The sequence below is a fragment of the Cucumis melo genome, chromosome 12 (genome assembly GCF_025177605.1).
Source record: "Cucumis melo cultivar AY chromosome 12, USDA_Cmelo_AY_1.0, whole genome shotgun sequence".
In the NCBI taxonomy this organism is placed as follows: Eukaryota; Viridiplantae; Streptophyta; class Magnoliopsida; order Cucurbitales; family Cucurbitaceae; genus Cucumis; species Cucumis melo.
The window spans coordinates 11,225,691-11,245,673 of record NC_066868.1 but is presented as its reverse complement, the minus strand read 5'-3'; the positions used below and the strand labels follow the sequence as shown (position 1 = coordinate 11,245,673).

General features: G+C 34.6%; 1 protein-coding gene and 1 long non-coding RNA gene across 2 annotated transcripts; one reads left to right on the top strand and one right to left on the bottom strand.

Annotated features, from left to right (window-relative positions):
- Positions 1-4,045: 4,045 nt before the first annotated feature.
- LOC103500335 (tRNA dimethylallyltransferase 2) lies at positions 4,046-17,166 on the top strand. Its single transcript, XM_008463609.3, has 10 exons — positions 4,046-4,643; positions 4,758-4,837; positions 5,540-5,608; positions 7,538-7,607; positions 7,696-7,817; positions 9,714-9,788; positions 9,997-10,407; positions 15,908-15,983; positions 16,092-16,240; positions 16,903-17,166. The coding sequence occupies exons 1-10, from the start codon at positions 4,418-4,420 to the stop codon at positions 17,044-17,046; spliced, it is 1,422 nt and encodes a 473-aa protein (XP_008461831.2). The 5' UTR covers positions 4,046-4,417; the 3' UTR covers positions 17,047-17,166.
- A 638-nt stretch (positions 17,167-17,804) lies between these two features.
- LOC103500351 (uncharacterized) lies at positions 17,805-19,471 on the bottom strand. Its single transcript, XR_007815798.1, has 3 exons — positions 19,329-19,471; positions 18,181-18,332; positions 17,805-18,106 (listed from the first exon to the last, which is right to left on the bottom strand). It is a non-coding gene; the product is annotated as an uncharacterized LOC103500351 (long non-coding RNA).
- Between the last annotated feature and the right edge of the window lie 512 nt (positions 19,472-19,983).

Below are 19,983 nucleotides of genomic sequence, written 5' to 3'. Positions count from 1 at the left end.
CTGTTTTACCCCTAGGTTACTTCTACTCATTAAATATTGGTGCTCCTCTAATGAACAACCTGTTTATAGTTCAACCAATAAACAAAAACCTATCTTGCCATAGGGAGGGTAGGACCCTTTGTTCACGTCCCGGAGATACCATTTAAGTGAATACTTATCTACTTACCCTTAAGTCGAGAAGGAGTGAGTTCCATCTTATGTGATTATGTTCCCAGCTCCCCACTTAGTCTTTTTCCTAAAATTATAAACATATTGAGTCGACAATCTGGATACTCTCACCCGTACAAATCAAAGGGCAATCCCTCGCAAACAAAAGTTCACAATACACTCAAGATTAGGACTAAGTTACTTAGGTCATCCTAATGAAATAGAAACTTACCTGGTTAACGGAGTTACATCTAGTGGTTACTATTTCATGGTCCAATCTTATACAAACTCATTGCATAGGATACCCTCACTCGCATGTCACCTACATGAACGCGTTGGACCATATCGTTTGTATCAAATACAAAGTAGGTCGTATCCATAGTGTTACCAGGATAAGGTACCTAATCTTATCTCTATATTATAGACCCTTTAAGTTATATCTCAAACATTGATCTCTGTATGTCTTTACGTATTGTTCAAGGCTCATCAAATAGCTTAGGATACTAGTTTATTGGATTTAGGTTATTAAGACAAAACTAATAATAAAATCAATAACGCTTATTGAAATTATAATAACAACACTTTATTAACAACGATCAACGGATTATATTTACTATTTACGAGTTTTAGGACATAAAATCCAACAAACTCCCACTTGGACTAAAACTCTAGTCTCTATGGGATGTGCATAATAAAGTAATTCTCAAACATTGGAAATGGTAAAATGTACAAGTATATTACATAAAACATATATATACAGATACAATAAACTAGGGCATCCTCATACCCATTACAAATCTCCCACTTGCCCTAGATTACCTAATATACATATCTCACAGTTCTAGGCTTTCTTGATGACCCTCGGTGTTATTAGATCTTCATCCACAACTTGAAGAGTTAGAGACTTATGAGAATATTGAGTCAGGTAGTTGATTGCTTTCTTTATTATACATATCTAACAACTAACCTATATTATGCTAAATAATACTTTTATTTGCTTTTTGTATGATTTGTTTTGTAGGGAACTTGTCATCTTCTATTGTTATGGACTAATGAATTAGATTTGGAGGAAGATCATAAGTGTGGGTATGCATTTTGTGAATTCTTTTAAAACTCAGGGCATAAAATACGACTAGCACAATTTAAAACTAAGGCATGTTGGGCCAACTATGCCCTGAGATATTCATTCTGTGAATTTCTAATATTAAAACTTGAGACATTTTGGGACAACAATGCCCCAAATTTTAATATTAGGAATTCACAGAATACATATCTCAGGGCATCTCAAGACAATGGTGTCTTGAGATATGCATTCTGTGAATTTTATTTACGATCACTATTGATAATTCTTTTGTGTTTGTATTTTTTTCAGGCTTTAAGAAGTGTGAACAAGATTCCAAGAAGAACATTCAACCAAAGTTTTCTTGGCGCACTTTAAATGTCAAGTTGGAATGTCTTTTTTTATTGAACTTTGAATGCCAATTAAATTATTGTATGAATTTGAACTTTTGTTTCTTTGAATAGACATTATTATAGACTTCAATTTGAAATTTTTTTTAAATAATGTTTTTTTAAAAGAAGTATTGACAAAACTAGGTTAGCCACAAAACTAAAAACAAAAATAGAGTAGCGAAGTTGTGTACCAGTACATGACTTCCTTTAGTCAAAACTGGTTAGGTTGGCCTAGATTAAAGGAAGTCGTGTATCGAGTACACGACTTCCCTCGTTTACATAAACTACCCTATTTTTTATAATGGTTTGGCTATCCACCCTATTTTTCCCCATATTTTTACAAACTACCCTATTTTTATCATTATTTTCGAAAAACACTATATTTTTTAAAATACTCCTTGGAAAAGTATCAAAACTTCGGTTGAAAATTAATGTGAAAAAGACGAAAATTGAATTTTCACATTTATATAAGAAAAATTTTCATAAGTACAACAAACTACTCAAATATTTACGACCAATGTAATAAAACTCATGAAGTTAGCCATTTTTTAAATATTTCAAGTTTGGCCTCCCGTTTTTATTATTTACATCGTTTAGATTATGGTAACCAAATCTAAAACATCGCGTGTAAAGAATCTTGAAAAAAATCACTTAGATTGGAGTAGACAAATCTAAACGATCGTGTAAAAAAATTAATGATCGTGTAGACAAATCTAAACAAAACTTTTTAATACTTTTGGTATACGATCGTTTAATTAAATCTAAACGATTGTCTACCGAAAGAATTAAAAAAAATTGTTGGCTTAATTCAAACAATGGTGTAGCAAAGAATCGTGAAAAAATAAACGATCGTGTAAACAAATCTAAACGATTGTGTACCAAAAGAATCTTGAAAAAAATCCGTTTAGCCAAATCTAAATCACTGGTACCAAATTTTGAAAAAAAGATTGTTTAGATTTACGGTAGCCAGATCTAAACGATCAAATCTAAACAATCAAATCTAAATTATTGTTTAACTAAATCTAAAACGATCATGTAAATAAATTAAATGATTGTGTAATCAATTAAACAATTGAAAAAATAAATGGTTTAGATTTGGATTTTGGCTTCCAAATCTAAACGATCGTATACCAAATATATTACGGGCGATTATAAGATATTTTTGGTATTTTCCATTAGTGGGCTTTTTACATTTTCGGATTGTTATAAATATTTTGTTGTTTTCTTATATTTTTTAGAAGACCCATTTATATAATCAATATAAAAATTTGAAAAACAATATAAATAAAAAAATCAACCCAACCCAACCAAGCTTAATATAGTTTTTTGGGTTGGGTTGACCCTTATTGGTAGGTTTTTTTTTTGTCAATTCAGTACAATCCTATTGGACTAGAACAAAAAAATTTACGCGAGGAAGAGAAACGAGGGAGGAGAGAGAGAAACGAGAAGGAATTGGTAGCCTCGGAACTCCGAAAAAAAATCTTTTTTGGATTCATCTTCTTTCCAATTTCTCAAAAGCAAAACAAAATCCACCAAAATAAGTTTTTAAAAAAACCCCACAAAAAGAAGTAAAACCTCGTCATTTTTTGGCGAAGATTAGGGGAAATTGCCAAAAACAGGTTAAAAAAGGAGGGTTAATGACTTTTGGGATAACTTTTCAAAATGAAGAGTTTTAGGACAATTTAGGTATGAATGGACAAAAATGCCCTTCATTAAATTTCTCTTTTTCTTTCCCTTCTCTTCCATGTTCGCTTTCCCTTCTCTCCACGTACGCTTTCCCTTCTCTTTCGCGTAGAGTTTCCCTTTCCCTTCTCTTTCACTTAGAACACTTGAAGTAAAAAAAAAAAAAAATCGCTCTGGTCCAATACTCTGCTCTGCTCCAGTGCCGTTCGAAGATGCTCCAATCATTCATCGCTTGCTGTTCGTCGCTTGCTGTTCGTCGGTCCTCCAATGCATTTCGTCGCTCCTCCTTTTCGAACCATTCAATCAACTTCACCAAAATAGAGAGAAAACACTCGAAGTTGATTGAATGGTTCGAAAAGGAGGAGCGACGAAATGCAATGGAGGACCGACGAACTGCAAGCGACGAATGGCCGGAGTATTTTCGAACGGCACTAGAGCAGAGTATCAGACCACAACGATTTTTTCTTTTTTTACTTCAAGTGTTCTACGTGAAAGAGAAGAGAAAGGAAAACTCTACGCGAAAGAGAAGGGAAAGCGAATGTGGAGAGAAGGGAAAGGAAAAGAGAAAGAGAAATTTAATGAAGGACATTTTTATCCATTCACACCTAAATTATCCTAAAACTCTCCATTTTGAAAAGTTATTCCAAAATTCATTTAACCCTCATTTTTTAACCTATTCTTTTTTTTTGCAATTTTCCGAAGAGGCAGAGAAATCCATATTCAAATATCAGACTGACGGGAACAAACCCGAGCTTCTTCGGCTATTGGACAAAGATTTTTTAGAAGAAAATTGAGAGAATTCCGAAGAACTCTACGTGAGTTCTTTGAAAAACTTACAATCTTGAAGCGGAAATGGTTTTTTTTTTTCGACGAAGGCTTAGGATTTTTAATATTTGTCTAAATCTTTATACATACACGAGAAAAAGAAACGAGAGGAAAAACCGAAAAGAAATTGTTAGCGAATTGACCTCGCTTGTGGATGAAGTCAATTTGGTAAATTCACAGTGGCTGACATAGCGCAGAACATAAGACCAATAGTCATTTGAATGTGAAAGTCGGAGGGCATTCGTCCAAATTTCTCAAAAAGATCCCTTGAATGGTACAAATGGTCTAAAATTGACGTACCGGTGAAGCGATGGCCATCGTAGACGGAGGCACTCGAACAGAGTCTGCAAATTCGATTATGGGAAGAGAAAAGCCGAAGATGGTCGTGATTATGGGGCCGACTGGTTCTGGGAAGTCACGTCTCGCTATCGATTTGGCTTCTTACTTCCCCGTCGAGATCATCAACGCTGACTCTATGCAGGTTTATCGAGGATTGGACGTTCTCACAAACAAAGTTCCCCCTGAAGATCAAAATGGTCAGTTAGTTACTTCTATTTGTATGCTATTCTCTCCAATTGTTGTTAAACCCGTGCTTCCCTTGGTTGCTCTTGATTTCTGATTTGGGTTTCTTAATGCGTTTCGTTTTCTAGGAGTACCGCATCATCTTTTAGGTACTGTGAGTCCAGACGTTGAATTCACGGCTAAAGACTTCCGAAATTCTGCTGTTCATGTAAGTTAGCTATAACATTGTATTGCGCCAAAGGGTTTTTGCTTCTAGGGTTCATTGCGCATTCTCTGAGATTTAAGTTGAAAGAGTTGAAAATTGATGTGTGACAATTTTTATTCCGTTGCAAATGGAAACTAGCGTGGTCGGAAAATGTACTTGTCCTATTCTACTGTAGTTTTCTATTGCTATTCTTCAATGATATGAGTCGATGAACTTTTACAAAGCTTCAGTTTCTTCTTCTAGTTCTGAACATCGTCAATAGTTTCCTCAATTAAGATCAAGAAGTTAAATTTCTCAAGTAACCCTGTTATCATACTGTAGTTACTGGTCTCATTCAAACGTATGGGAGGCTTGGCTTCTGCTTGGTCCTGCACAATACTTGTGGAATACAGGGAAAGGAGAAGAACCAGAGCAAGTTAATAGTTAGGTTAGTTTGGGAATGTTGGTTTCATACTCGAGTTGCAGGAAGAGAAGGTGTTAGTAACTTAATAATTGTCTACTCAGAATTTAATAGCTCACATTAGAGAGTTATAAAATACTTGAAGAGGGCCAATGAATAGACTAGTTTAGGTTAGTAACTCAACAGTCCTGTGCTGCTTGTAGCATATTAATCTATCGTTTATATAAGTGTCTGGGCTGATTTTTTCCTTTCTGATTAATGTTATTTATATAGTTTTGTCTTGATTCAGCATTTTCATTTTGCAGGTTATTGATGGCATAATTTCTCGTGGATGCTTGCCAATGATAGTGGGCGGAACAAATTATTATATACAGGTAAGAAAAAGTCAGTCATCTAATGATGAATGCGATAGTTTGAGTGCTTCAAGGTGCAAGGATTTTATGGTTCAAATTCTTATAATTGTTCATGTTCAAGATTGTTGTCATGTAGTTGAAGGAAATTTTTGGACATCATAAAGCCAATTTTTTAAATTTTAGAACATGTCTTTGGGGATCTTCTTTTGACCTAGTTTTTGGCATTGTACTTGAAATTTTATCATTTGACCGGAGAAGTAAAAGTGCAAGGTGTGATCAATGTTGTTAAAAACATATGATACATGATATGTATTATACAATTTGAATTGAAGGGCAAACAATTTAAATTGTGGTCTTGAATAAGAAGTTATGTGTATCGTGATTTGAGATGCTAAATCTTGCCACTTATTCTTGAATCAAAACATTTTTTAGTTGCTATGATGCTGTTGAAGAAACCTTGTGGACTGGCCATTGTCAACGTAGTTTGGAAGAAAAATCGTGAAACAACTGTCCTTTTCATCAATTAGAACTTAGAAGAAAATTGAAATTGAAGCTTAAGAGATGAACTGATGAGGTGTGTGGAAGAAGAAATAAGAGGAATGGCTGCTGTCGTGTTTCTGAATTTCTATCGAGGGCGAAAGAGAGTTACAAGGGAAATAAAGAGACTATTGATTAATTTGATTTGAGATGTTTTGATTTCTGGGAGAAAATGTTTATGGTAACTATATGTCTTAAATATTCAAACATCATGTAAACATGTGTTAAGCATCTCAAATCAATAGTCTTTTCATTTTCCTTGTGACTCTATCTTCTTCAATGGAAATTGGGAAACACTGTTGCAAACCCTTCCTTGTGCTTCAAGTACTCACTGGTCCACACTTACCTCCTAAAGCACAAACGCTATGGTCTAACGCGGTTAAAGCCTTTCTCTCAGATTTCTGGTTCAAACGAAAACAAGAGTTTTTCCATGATAAATTTTATGACCAGTCAAATCATTTTGCCTCACCTCGCCTACTTGCTTCTCATGGTGCTCCTTATCTAAATTATTTGGAGACTACTTGATACAAGATATTTGCCTCAATTGGAGTGTGTTTATAACCTCTAACTAATATCACTATATTCTAGTAATATATGTTTTGATATCATGTTGGTTGACCTCTTTTTGGTATTCACCAAATCTCTAGGTGTATTTTCTATTTTTTGGTTGTATCTATTGAATCCCTTTGTATCTAACATCTGAGCTCATGCCTCAGCTTATATCAATAAAATTTGTTTCCTTTAAAGAAAACTATTGCAACCCTTCCTCTTCTGTCTTCTTCCACACTCTTCATCAGTTATCTCCCAACCTTCATATTCTATTTTCTTCTATCGCAGTCAAGAACACTTGTTTCGTGATTTTTTACCCATGCTATTTTGATGCTAACTGCTCCCCAGGGTTTTCTTCTCTTGCCCTAGCAACTTGAGAATTATATTTTTGGTGTGTTTGGATATTACATTTTCAAATGTTTAATTTAAAAACTAAGTTATTTTGAAAAAAAAATAAAGTGTTTGGAAGCCACTCAAAATAGATTTTAAGTGTATTTTAAATAATTTTTAGGAAAAATAGTATAAGAAAATGAGTTTTTTGACAAATATTTTTTTTTCTTAAGTCAATCCAAACGAATCTTTTTATCTCTTACCGATTCAAGAACGAGTCACATGATTCAGTATCTTGAATCATCTGATACATGCAATTTCCTATTCGACACTGCGATTTAACTTGTTTGCCCTTTGTTTCGATTTGGACCGTCCGATACAAATTGTGTTATGACTGTTTATAGAAACTGTTTAGCTTCGTTTGGGAGATTTGAGACTTCATGCTTAACTTCTAATCATTCTTTTCTGTGAACTTTCCTTATATTTATATATTATTTTAGTACATCAAGTTACCATGTTCTATTTCTCATGCAGGCTCTTGTTAGTCTGTTTCTTCTGGATGATTCTGCAGAAAATGTTGGCGGAGGTTGTTCCATTTATCCTGGTAATTTCTAATTCTACAGGTTTATGTTTAGTAGTATTTGTATGGATCTGGTGTTTAAAATAATATTTTCCTATTCATGTTTTTTCAGGCGATGAAGAGCTGGGAGTTGATTTGGATGAGGGCAGAGATGGTTTGAAGTATGACCATAACCATCTTAAAGAGATTGATCCAGTTTCGGCTAACAGAATCCATCCTAATAACCACAGAAAAGTAAGGCTGTCAGTTCATGTTATGTGTAATCTTTCTTTCGTTTTTTTTATTTGTTTGATAAGAAACAGATGAAGATATATCTATACACGCAACACACAGATATATCAACAAGAAGAGAAGAACGTAAAGGGAAGGGTTTGTGGACCCCCCACCCACAAAATCCTAATTAATAAGCGCCTTTCAGTTAATAATCATGAGAAGGCTGTAATGACAAAATAAATCTGCGTAGTTTGTAGTTTGTAGATCACCAAGAAGCTGTATGTTGCACAAAAGCCTAAAAAGAATCAAAAGAGCTACACTTATCGTCAGACACCCTACTATTTCTTTCATTCCAAAGATGCACAAGAGAGCACGGGTTGCACAACACCATATAATTTTTCCTTTTCCACTAAAGTTGCCCCCATACAAACCCACCATCATCCAGTCATCAACCTGCAATGGGAGATACCCATCCAACCCAAAAGTCTCAAAAATCCTATTCCACCCTTTGGACGTGAACTTGCAGTGTAAAAAAAGGTGATCTGAAGTCTCAGCCTCCTTCTGGTAAAGCGGACATTTGGAAGGGAAGAGATTCCAATTAGGAAACTTCCTTTGGAACTTTTCCTGGGTGTTGAGACTTCTATAGGCCAGGGACCAAAGGAACTTCCAGTTTCCAAATAAGATTGACCGAAGATTGATTAACTTTAGTAGCCCCCTTGGTTAACTTGAGGAAAGTAGACTTGGTAGAAAACTAGCCCGAAGCTTCCAACCTACACTGTAAGCTTTCCTTTGCTCTATTCACCACCCAATCAGTTAGCAGTTGAGCAAGAGCATTATAATTACTAATTCTCTATCAAACGATCTCCTTCTCAACCCAATCGTTGCCACATAATTCCTTTTTGAGGAAATAAGGTAGATGTCATGGTACAAGGAAGCAGGAGGTTGGGCAGCACACTATCTATCCTCCCAAACCTTATGTCTCCCATCACCCACCACAAAATCATCAAAGGTAAAACATTGTTCCTTTTGTTTTAAAATGTCATTTCTGTAATCTGAAGCTGCTTTTGTCTTTTGGCTTTATAGAACTCCACCCATGATTCTCCACACCGTAGATAGCTCTAATCACATTCCTTCCCATAGGCGTTTTCTTCGTGACAAAACCTCCAAAACCATTTCATCAAGAGAGCAGAATTCTCATGATTAAGAGGGCTGATTTCCAACCTGCCGTAAATCCTGGAGAGAGAGGTTGACTTCCAGCTGACAAGATGAAAGGTCGGTATACCAAGTCCGCCACCCTAAACAAAGTCACAAATTAGCTTTTCCATGCGAGAAATAAAACCCTTCGAAGACTTCAATAAGGAGAAAAAGTAACAAGGTAAACTTTTGGGAACTGATTGAGCAAGAGTAAGTCTACCACCTTGGAAATGACCAATCCACACCATTTATCAATTTTTTTTTTAAATTTCTCCTCAAGAGCAACCCAAGCCTCCTTAGGTGCGACCTTCCCAGCAAGGGGAAAACCCAAATAGACAAAATGTAATTTATCAACCTTGCTGCCCAACTCACTAGCTTTAGAAAGAACCTCCTCATCACAAAGATTAATCCCAATAAGAAAAGTTTTGGCAGCATTGAGGGATAGCCCCTACCCAATTAAGTTTAAAACTAATGTATAAAATGGGGAGTTTCAGCATTATTTAGCAGTTTTTTTCCCTCTGTCAAAGGTTCAGTGCCCAATCTCATTCCACTTCTTGTCGTACTTCTGCCATTGAAATGCAACTATGATTCCTTCTCCCTTCCATACCAATGACACAAAAGCCCCTAACAGGAGTGTCATATGGTCCACTACTTAATCTTGCATAAATTAACTGCATTTCCTACCCAACTTTTGATCTTTTTTCAATTGACACTATGTTACAGATAAATCAATACCTAAGTTTGTATTACCGCACTGGTGTTCTTCCCAGCACACTTTTTCAAGGAAAGGCTGCTGAGGTATGAATCTTCTTTCCATTGAGCTATCTGACTATGGTAATGCGTGTTTGCATGCCCTCGTTTTAGTTCTTCCTTGATGCTTGGACTTCTGAAATGAGTTTCTTATCATCAGATTATTCATTCTTCATTTCACCTTGCCTGCTTAAGTTCTTGAATGTTACCTCTCTCATATCAAATACATAGTGTAATATTGCATGTGGCAGGGCAGAATTGGGGTCAAGCCGATAGTTTCAGATATGATTGCTGCTTGATATGTGTTGATGCTTCTGTTCCACAACTTGACGAACATGTTGATTCTAGAGTTGACATCATGATGGCTGCTGGATTGCTTGATGAGGTCTATGACATTTACGATCCAAATGCAAACTATACTAGAGGATTGCGTCAAGCTATTGGTGTTCGGGAGTTTGAAGAATTTTTGAGATATTATATACCTGAAGGTGGATTCAAAAAAGAAAGTGCTGGGTTTAGTCCAAAAAATTTAATGGAGTGCAATGAGATTTTGAAAGAGAGTATGAGGTCAATCCTAAGTTCACCGTGTGATGGCCAACCCAGTTTGCTACTGAAAGAAGCCGTAGATAATGTAAAGTTGAATACTAGAAGACTGGTTCGTCGTCAGGTATGCATCAATCAACTTCCTTTTTTCTGATGTGATTCTGTCATAGAAGTGAACATGTTTTCCAAATGCGAATATCAATATGGATTAAGAAGAATTCCCATATTTATTGCAGATTGGATAACTAGTTTGTTTCTTATTTTCTGCTCTTCTGTTTTTATCTTTTGAAGTAGATTTTCAAAAAATTCAGTGCTTCAACCAGTAGTTTAGGTGTGTTTTTATAAAATTTTTAGCTGAGGTCCTTGTGGCAAGGATGGAGAGTTTTCTGGTAGGCCACCTATCATGTGGTAGTACATAGGAGGGGGAATAAGGGGAGTGCACGTGTAATGGGTAGTATTGCTGCCAGCCTGCCAAGGCTGAGACCCACAGTTCGTTAGGAATATGAGGAGGTATAAATAGCAAAGCGGGGTCAGTGAGTGAGGTATGAGAATTGTGTGAACCATTTGTCAATTCCTTGGAAGATAGTAAGGGCAGAGGGGTGGGTAGTGTTCTTGTTATTCTTCTTTACCTTTCTTGCTTTGATTTAGGGATTGGTACTTTGTCAATTCCTCATACTTTTTTTTTGTTGATCTTTTGAATAATACACAACTTCAGTTAGTGTTCTATCATATTGGTATCATAGCAATTTTAACATGGGAAAAGAGGTGAAAAAAATGGCTCAAAAGCGTTTTGAGGAGAAACTGGAAGCATTTGATCATAAGATTTCTGGAATGCGAGTAGAACTACATGAATTACCAGCAATCGAGGAGAATCTCATGACATTAGCAAAGAGCATCGAAAGATTGGGAGTCCAAGAAGAGAAGCATCAACAATTGCTGATAATGTATGTCGAGGGAATATCAAAAGAGCATTCGTGCCTCCGTAGGAGTAGTCTTCTTCCATATTGGCTTTCCTATTCAAATCAGTTCCATTAACAAGTCCTTCGCAAATTCTTTGCTCCTTGCCTAGGTTACTTTATTCAATGAGCTTTGAGCCTTAACATTTGAAGAATAAGGAAGGACTCAAATTCTTCGAGCCTAACTGCTCCTCTCCTATATCTTCAACTATGAGCACCTTCGCTCCTCTCCTATATCTTTAACTATGAGCACCTTCGCTCCTCTCCTTCTTAGTCAAGCTGCTTCGCTCCTTTGATTTTGGTTTTGAGTCAAGTTATTGAATAATGCACTCCTTCTAAGAATAAGGAATGATTACTGCTAGAGGGATGAAGGAATCGTTGAGTAAGGGCATCGAAGGAGGTGAGGTGTCGATGAATGAAGGTAAATCAAGAGGAGATAAAGGAGTTAGCGATCAAAGTAAATTCAAGAAAGTTGAGATGCCAATATTTAGTTGTATAGATCCCGATTCCTGGTTATTTAGGGCAAATCGCTACGTTCATGAATGGGCTTAGTCTGTGGATTAAGGTCGAGGTGGAATGCTTGGAAGCCTATTGGGCTTGCGCAAATGATGAAGCTGGCCCAACGAGTGGAGAATCGGGAGATTACGCAGAAGGAAGCAAGCTTCAGCAAGATCTTAGAAGGTAAGGCCCAAACTTGAATTTTAATAAACCTAATTTGCCAATAACAACAAAAGATAATGAAATGGGAGATAATTTTTCGATGAGGATTATTACAGGGAGAGAAGCAACAATGGTGGGAAATTGACGTGAAGGTCCAGCGAAAAGAATGTCTAATGCAGAATTTTAGGCTTGGAGGGATAAGGGATTATTTTTCAGGTGCGATGAGTGTTATTACGTAGGACACAGATGCAAGATAAAAGAACAGAGAAAGTTGAGAGTTCTAGTGGTATGGAAGAACGATGAGGAAGTTGAAGTAATTGAGGAGGATCAAGAAGTGAAGAAGGACTTAAAGACACCGGAGGTGGAAGCCGAATTAAAACCAGTGGCCGAATTATCCCTTAATTTTGTGGTTGGATTGACAAACTAGGAACGATGAAACTGAAGGGAAAAAACCAAGAACTTCCACCAAGAAGGAACATAGAGAGCATCACATTCGTTTGAAGAAGGGGACTGATCCCAATGTTTGGTCGTATAGATCCTACCAATATAAAGAGGAGATGGAGAAATTGGTAGATGAAATGTTAGTTTCGGGAGTCATAAGACCAAGCGCAAGCCCGTATTCTAGCCTTGTTCTTCTTGTGAAGAAAAAGGATGGTAGTTGAAGGTTTTGTTTGGATTATCGTGTATTAAATAATGTGATGATTCCAGACATATTTCCCATACTGGTTATTGAGGAGCTATTTGATGAATTGAATAGAGCTAGTATGTTTCGAAGATTGACTTAAAAGTCAACTATCATCAAATATGGATGAACCTGAATGACGTGGAGAAAATGACTTTCAGAACCCATGAAGGGCATTGTAAGTTTTTAGTAATGCCTTTTGGATTGACTAATGTTCCGTCTACCTTTCAATCCTTGATGACACCATCTTTAAGCCTTACATGAGAAGGTTTGTATTGGTATGTTTTGATGATATATTGATCTATAGTCAGAATTTGGAGCTGGTATTAGAAATACTGAGAGAAAAGATGGTATGTAAACATAGGTAACTGCAGTTTTGCTCGAGCAAGGGTGGGGTATTTCGGGCATGTGATTCCAGGAAGGGGAGTGGAAGTTGACCCTGAAAAGATCATAGCAGCAAAAGAATGGCCAGTGCCAATGAGTGTATGAGAAATGCAGGGATTCTTGGGCTTAACTGGATATTATCGAAGATTTGTTCAGAACTATGGTAAGATAGTTATCCCATTAACTCAATTGTTGAAGGTAGGGCTTATTAGTGGACAGAAGAAACTCAAGAGGCTTTTGGGAACTTGAAGAACTCAATGATGACACTAATGGAATATGATAGACATGTGCAACGAAATTAAGATCTAATTTACTCTAATCACACTAGCATTTAGAAATCAACATGCAATTCCCTAATTAAACGAAATTAGGGTTAATACTCTCGTAGCTTCCAATTGCTCGTAATCACCATAAGAACACAAACTTAAGACCACCACTAGTGTTGACCCGCTATTCTCCAAATTTAGAATCGGACTGTGGGACCTGGTGAGTGAAAGAATTGAGGAGAAAGTGTGATGAAAATTGGAGGAAGAAGTATAAATGCTAGAGAGATGCGAGAGATTTTTCCTTTCTTGATGACTTCTTTTGCAAAGTGGAAAAATTCATCAAATAATCAAAAAAGCCAAAAAGAACGGAAAAAAAAAACTTTGAAACCATTCCAAAACATATTTTTATAATCAAATTACATGCAACAATTGGATGTGTTCAATTCTATCATGAACCAATACCTCACAAAGCACTCATCCTTAGTGGGCTTAGTGTCATAACCCTTCATTTAGCTCACTATGAGTTAGTGGAATTATCCAACTTTTTCTAAGTCAAGGGGCATTTTGGTCTTTTTTTTTTAATTTTAGTCGAAGTTAAACTTTGATTTTTCAAACCAAAAGTCAATATTTTGACTTTTACCATTTTTCTCTCCTTGAATAATTTCGAACTCTCGAGCATGAATCCGCACTCATTTTCTTGAAATTCAAATCACATTTGAATATATTGTCGGTCAAAGTTTGACTTTTCAAAGTAAAAAAGTGAACTCTTCTACTTTTTACAACTTCGACTATTTCCATCATTTCCGAGCTTCCAAGTATGAATTCGTATTCATAGTCTTTTAAATCATTTTTAAACATAAAGTTTCATCTCGAAACTGAGAAACTGACCACTAAATCACATATACTTGTTAGTTTCTCTTTCATTACCTAACCAACTATTCGAACTAATCTAACATTAAGTTAATTCCATATGAGCTAACAAGGGACTCTAATTGACCTATAGATCATGGGTTCTAATGATATGAGATTAACTAATAGATCATTTCCTTAAAGTTCTGTAACTGCACTTCTCCCACTATTTATATATTTGTGTTCATTTGATATAACCATGATTTGTAAGTTAATTTTTCACAAGTTGTTCGTTATTTCGGTTAGGTCAAAATACAATTTTACCTTCGAGATTACATCTTGCTCCTAAGTCCTACCGATCCATTATTGAGCAATTGTTTTAAGGTCCAACCAATAAACCGGATCCTTTATGGACCAATAAAAGAGTGGTGCCCCTTTGTTCAAGACCTGTTTTAGTCCTTGCATGAGAGAATTTCATCTTGCACCCGTTCTTACACTTAAAATGGGAGGCTTATTGTGCAGTGTTGTTGAGTTGCCCTCACCTATGTAGATCTAAGAACAGAAGTAGAAGTTTATAGTTAGCTCGTATGTCATCAATAATCAAAATAGTCAATTTATTAAGTCAACGGTGTTATAACTTAAAAGTGACTATTTCATGGTTCCAGTCTTATGTAAACTCTTTACATAGGATGCTCCTACTTCCATGTCTCTACAGAACGATTCAAGATCACATCATTTGTACTAACTACAAAGGTGGCTGCATCCATAATGTCCCCAGAATAAGGCACCCAACCTTATTCATACACTATCGACTGTTTAGGCTATATACTTGAACTTGATTCACGTTTATGTCTTTATATAAAGTTCAAATCTATACTAGATAGTCTCGGGATCTTAATTTATTGGATTTAAGATTATAGTATTCTATTTTCACTAATAAGTCTTCAATAACCACTTTATTGAATAAAATATAATTTTAAACTATAAATTACGAGTTTTAGAACATAAATTCTAACACATTGTTGTCATATTTAATGTCGGTTAGGCTTTAATAATACGTTCATAGATGTTGGTTGACAAACGACATCGTACAGTTATAATGTCAGGGTTAAGTGGACATTAAAGCTCAGTTTTGTTGTAGTGGTTGTTGGATATTCTTTTAAAAGAAGGAAAAAAAAACTTGACTCACCCCTGATAGGTTCTCCTTCTGAATCTTCTGTGTCTGAGCAGATCTCCGATGACATTCATTCTTCTTATCATAGTTTTATGGTTTTGGTTTTGTTTAATTTCCCTATTGATGTACATGTTTGCACTATGATAATTCATAGTCTTTCTACTTTAGTCTCTAGTGGAAGTTATATTTTAATAGACGACCAATATGTTAGGATACCGCCTATGAGAAGTGCTCAAGAACACAGAACAGACAAAGAACGCTAAGGATAAACATCTATTGCAATATGAATGAAGAAACTACAATAGCCTTTCAATCCTCTCACTATATGGAACTAAAAGCTTTAACCAACTTACTATCTAATTACTGATATTAATATGCCCCTTCTCATAAGAAATAACCATAGAGTAATATTGACTAATAATCCTACTGACCCTGAGCAGGGGTCTTACACAATAGTGGCTAGAATTATTTTTATCTCCCTGTTTAGACATTTCATTCCTCGACTAATCAATGAAGTCCCTTGGTCTTCTCAAAAAAAGCTTGGAGACTAAGTTATATATGGTCAATTTTTTACTGCGTAAGTACATGCATTAAAATAATATAGGTATGTTTTTTTTCAATACTCTGTTATAAAGTGTACTTGTTGTTTTCAGAGGAGGCAGCTAAAGAGACTGGAAACTCTGTTTGGATGGAAGATCCACTATGTTGATTCCACGGAATATATAACATGTATAATTTCTGTGATAATCTTAAGCTCATTATTTAATTAATTATTTATTTTATAAGCTTCCTCTTGCCTGCTCCATTATCTTGAACAACTGCTATCTCAAACGTTAGGCAAAGTGGAGGATTCATGGACTCGACACGTCGTTGAACCAGCAGTTCAAATAATTAGATCTTTTCTTACAGACGGTTTGGTGACCCAGACAATGAAACCGCATAGTTCAAAGCTAATCAAGGACTTGTGGACACAATATATATGTCAGGTGATATCCATTTGGTGGTGTTTCTAACTATTCTTTTGCATTTGAAAACTGTTGTTTTCAGCGTCAAGATAGAGCTTTTGGATTAACGTGTTGAAATCTTTGTAATGTTATTTTCTTAACTAATTTTGCTTTTCACTTGTTGGGTCTTTAACATATTTTCTAATTCCTACAAGTAAGGGAGAATGTTGGTATAGTATTAAATTTACGTTCACCTGTTAGTCAAAACTTTTGGGTCAATTCTATTTAACCAGAATAAATGGAAAAAAGCTAGGCGAAGGAGCAATATTCTTGTGAATTTTCTATATTAGTGAATAAATTAGAGTAGATATGACCTTTTACATATACATATGGGGAATAAATAGACCTCATAGAAAATATAAATGGAAAATATCAAAATAAATAATAATAATAAGCCACGAACCCTAATTACCGTTGCTTCGAGAATTCTCTGCATACTGAATGATTAGAAAAAAAAAAAAACCATTGAATGGTATAATTGAAGACATTATCATTAATCTTCTATTTTCTTACATAAATACTATCGAAACTACATGGAAAGCATTACATTAGAAATACTTTTCCAGCATGCACATGCACCAATACAAAAGAATAATGAACACCAAAGTGTGAAATATATTCCTGAAAGTACTTGATTTGTACAGGCTTGTGGGAATAAAGTACTAAGAGGAGCACATGAATGGGAACAACACAATCAAGGTCGAACACATCGAAAACGAATGTATCGGCTTAAGAAAAAGTGTGAAGGGCTTTCCTTGCTGCACCAGAAACTACCTCCTCAAGAATAACTCTTATGGCTTCCAAATTTGGTATTACAAAGTAATATTGGCATTGTTTATTTTGACCTTTTATTTACAGGGTAGGTTTACGAGTCTTAATCAAGGTTTAAGTTTTTGATTTAGTTTACATTTTTCGTCCTAATTATTTATGTTAGATTATTTTTAATATAATTAAGTTTTAGATTAAAATATTGAGCTATTTTTAAATATAACGTAAGGAATTAAAATATATACAAAATATCAATCTATTTACTATCAACCACAATAGACTATTCTATTTATTTTTATATATATTATGATAAACATAAATAGTAGTCTATTGTGGTCTACTACATAGACCGTGATATTTTCATATATTTGTAAATATTTTTAGCAGTTTTATTATTCAAAATAATTTTTTAAAAATATCTTTCCATTATTCATATACAACGAAATTCTAATTAAGAAATGCGTTTTTAATATGTTTGTTATTTTAAAGAATTTGAAATATATATTCAAGTAATTAGTATTTTGGTACTAATGCAAGTTTAAGTTGATAAAAATTATACTTACCCAGATAATAAGGAGCAGCAACCAATTGATCTCAACAACTCATTGATCTTGGTTGGAAGTCATTAATTTATTACAAAGGTTTCGAGCTCTAATCTATCGACTACTATGGCCAGCTAAAATAAGAGATAGATCTACAAAAACGAACTTTGAAACCTTCTTCAAATCAACGATGAATGAGTATAAGTACCAGCAATAAATTAATTGCATACATCAACTTACTACTAATTAAAAAGTGTGAATATATATATAATGAAGAAGTAATATTTACTTACATAATATAAGCCACTATTGATAAAATCTTAACTTTTTGCATGTTACAAAAATCAATAACATCTTCTCGCAAAATGCAACTCTTTTAAGGTATGTCAAATAACTTAGGAGATAGTTGAAATGAAAAATTAGACCCATCAACCATTACCCTTTCAGCATATCTAAGAATATACTTCAATTGTATTTGTAGATTGGATGGTTCATTTGTAACTTTCACCTCCTTTGTCATTGACTTTGAAGCTTTTACCTAACACAAGTAAGTAACAATCTAAAAACTCATATATGTAAAATTGTTTATTTACAATCTACCTTCACATTTACCTCATTCTTTGATATTGATGGCCTAGTTGCAATCACTTCCTCCTCTTCTACGATCTTCTTCTTTGATGTAAGAGATATGGGTGGTATATTAATAGCAATCCCTTTCTTCTCTTTCATGATTTATCCATACTTATAATATGATAATTTTGGATCTACAAAAAAAAATTACAATATTCAAAATTAGGTACCTCATGCAACTTACTATCCTATCAACAAATAAATCACAATCTAGCCTAAGTGTTCTAGTAGTAAGATCATTTACATCGAAATCAAACTCAAATTAATAAGTGTTGTTGGTTTGGTTTATTTCTTTAAGAAAATAAGTTCCAATCGATTTTCTCTTAATTAAGTTCTAAACCTCGATTTGAACCGTTGAATTGAATTATTCAGTTAACTATGCCCTTCCCTATTATGAAGTTGGTGTTTAATCTCTAACAAAAGAAATTGACCAAATTTCAATTTAGTTGAATAAAAAGAGCCAATTCAAACCAAAAGTAGAAATAAAAATATAAATATAAATATAAAAATAAACATATTCGAAGCCAAGAACCAATTCATACTTATTACTTCCAACACCACCCATTAATCTAAGTTTCTAAGGCAAGATTCATTAAGCAAAGCATCGATGTTTGCTTTGATGGAATATCTGGAAGGAGATGCTATTGGAGACCAGGTTGAAAGTTCTATGAAGATACTTAAAGCCTTTAGTTTCATTTATTGTTTTATTTTATCTTTTTACTTATTTGCTTAATTCAGATTATGGCCCTCTCATTGCATCGAAATTTGATTTGTTTTCCTTGATATCGTTAGATACTTCTTAATTTTGATATTCTATTCTTTATTTCTGACTATTGAGATTCTTTTTGGCAAAAGGATATTGAACATGGAGGTCCGTTATTTTCATCTCTAATCTTAATTATATAATATCAAAAAGTTTAAAATCTCTAAAATTCTACCAAAATCAAATCATATTGAACAACAAATGTTTTAGAATCTCATACCATCAAATGTACATAGCAAATGTAAAAAGCAAATAATGTAAATAATATATGGGTGGTGTTGTTTCTGCAATTGTAAATAATGTAACTAATACCAACGAATGCACAGAACGTTGGTTGCAGCAAATGCACAGAGGAAATGAGATTTACCAGCAAGGAAGGTGAAGATGTGGGTTGGAGTCACCGTGGGTCAAGTTTGCATGGGCGGCGTGGGACTGCAGTGGGTCATCATCATATTGCAGTGAGTCGTCGTCTGAAGGTCGAGTGTAGCCGTTAGAAGGCCGTGAGTCGCTGTCGGAAGGTTGTGGGTCACCATCGGAAGGCTGTGGGTCTGGAGATGTCGTGGGTCACTGTCTGAAAACGGAGACAATAGTGAGCTATAGTGGCTGTGGTCGCGGGTGGTGGAGTTTGTGTGGCTGTGGTTGCGGGCGGTGGAGACCTTGCGTGGACTATAGTGGGCGACTGGTGAAGATAAAGAGACTTAGGGACTAAAGATGGAGATAGAGATAGAGACGTTGAGGGTTTTGGGAAAGAAAGGGGGAGATGAACGGTTTTGAAGGAAATTTTTAATAAATTTGTTTTTAATAAAATAATTTAATTATTATAATAAGTTTCTTTTACTAAATTTATTTTAATAATTTTTTTTACTAAATTAATTTTTAATAAGTTTCTTTTAGTAAATTTATTTTAATAAGTTTGTTTTAATAACTTTATTTTAATAAGTTTATTTTAGTAATTAGTAAGTTTATTTTAATAAATTTATTTTAATAAGTTTATTTAATGGAAGAAGAGAAATAAAAAATAT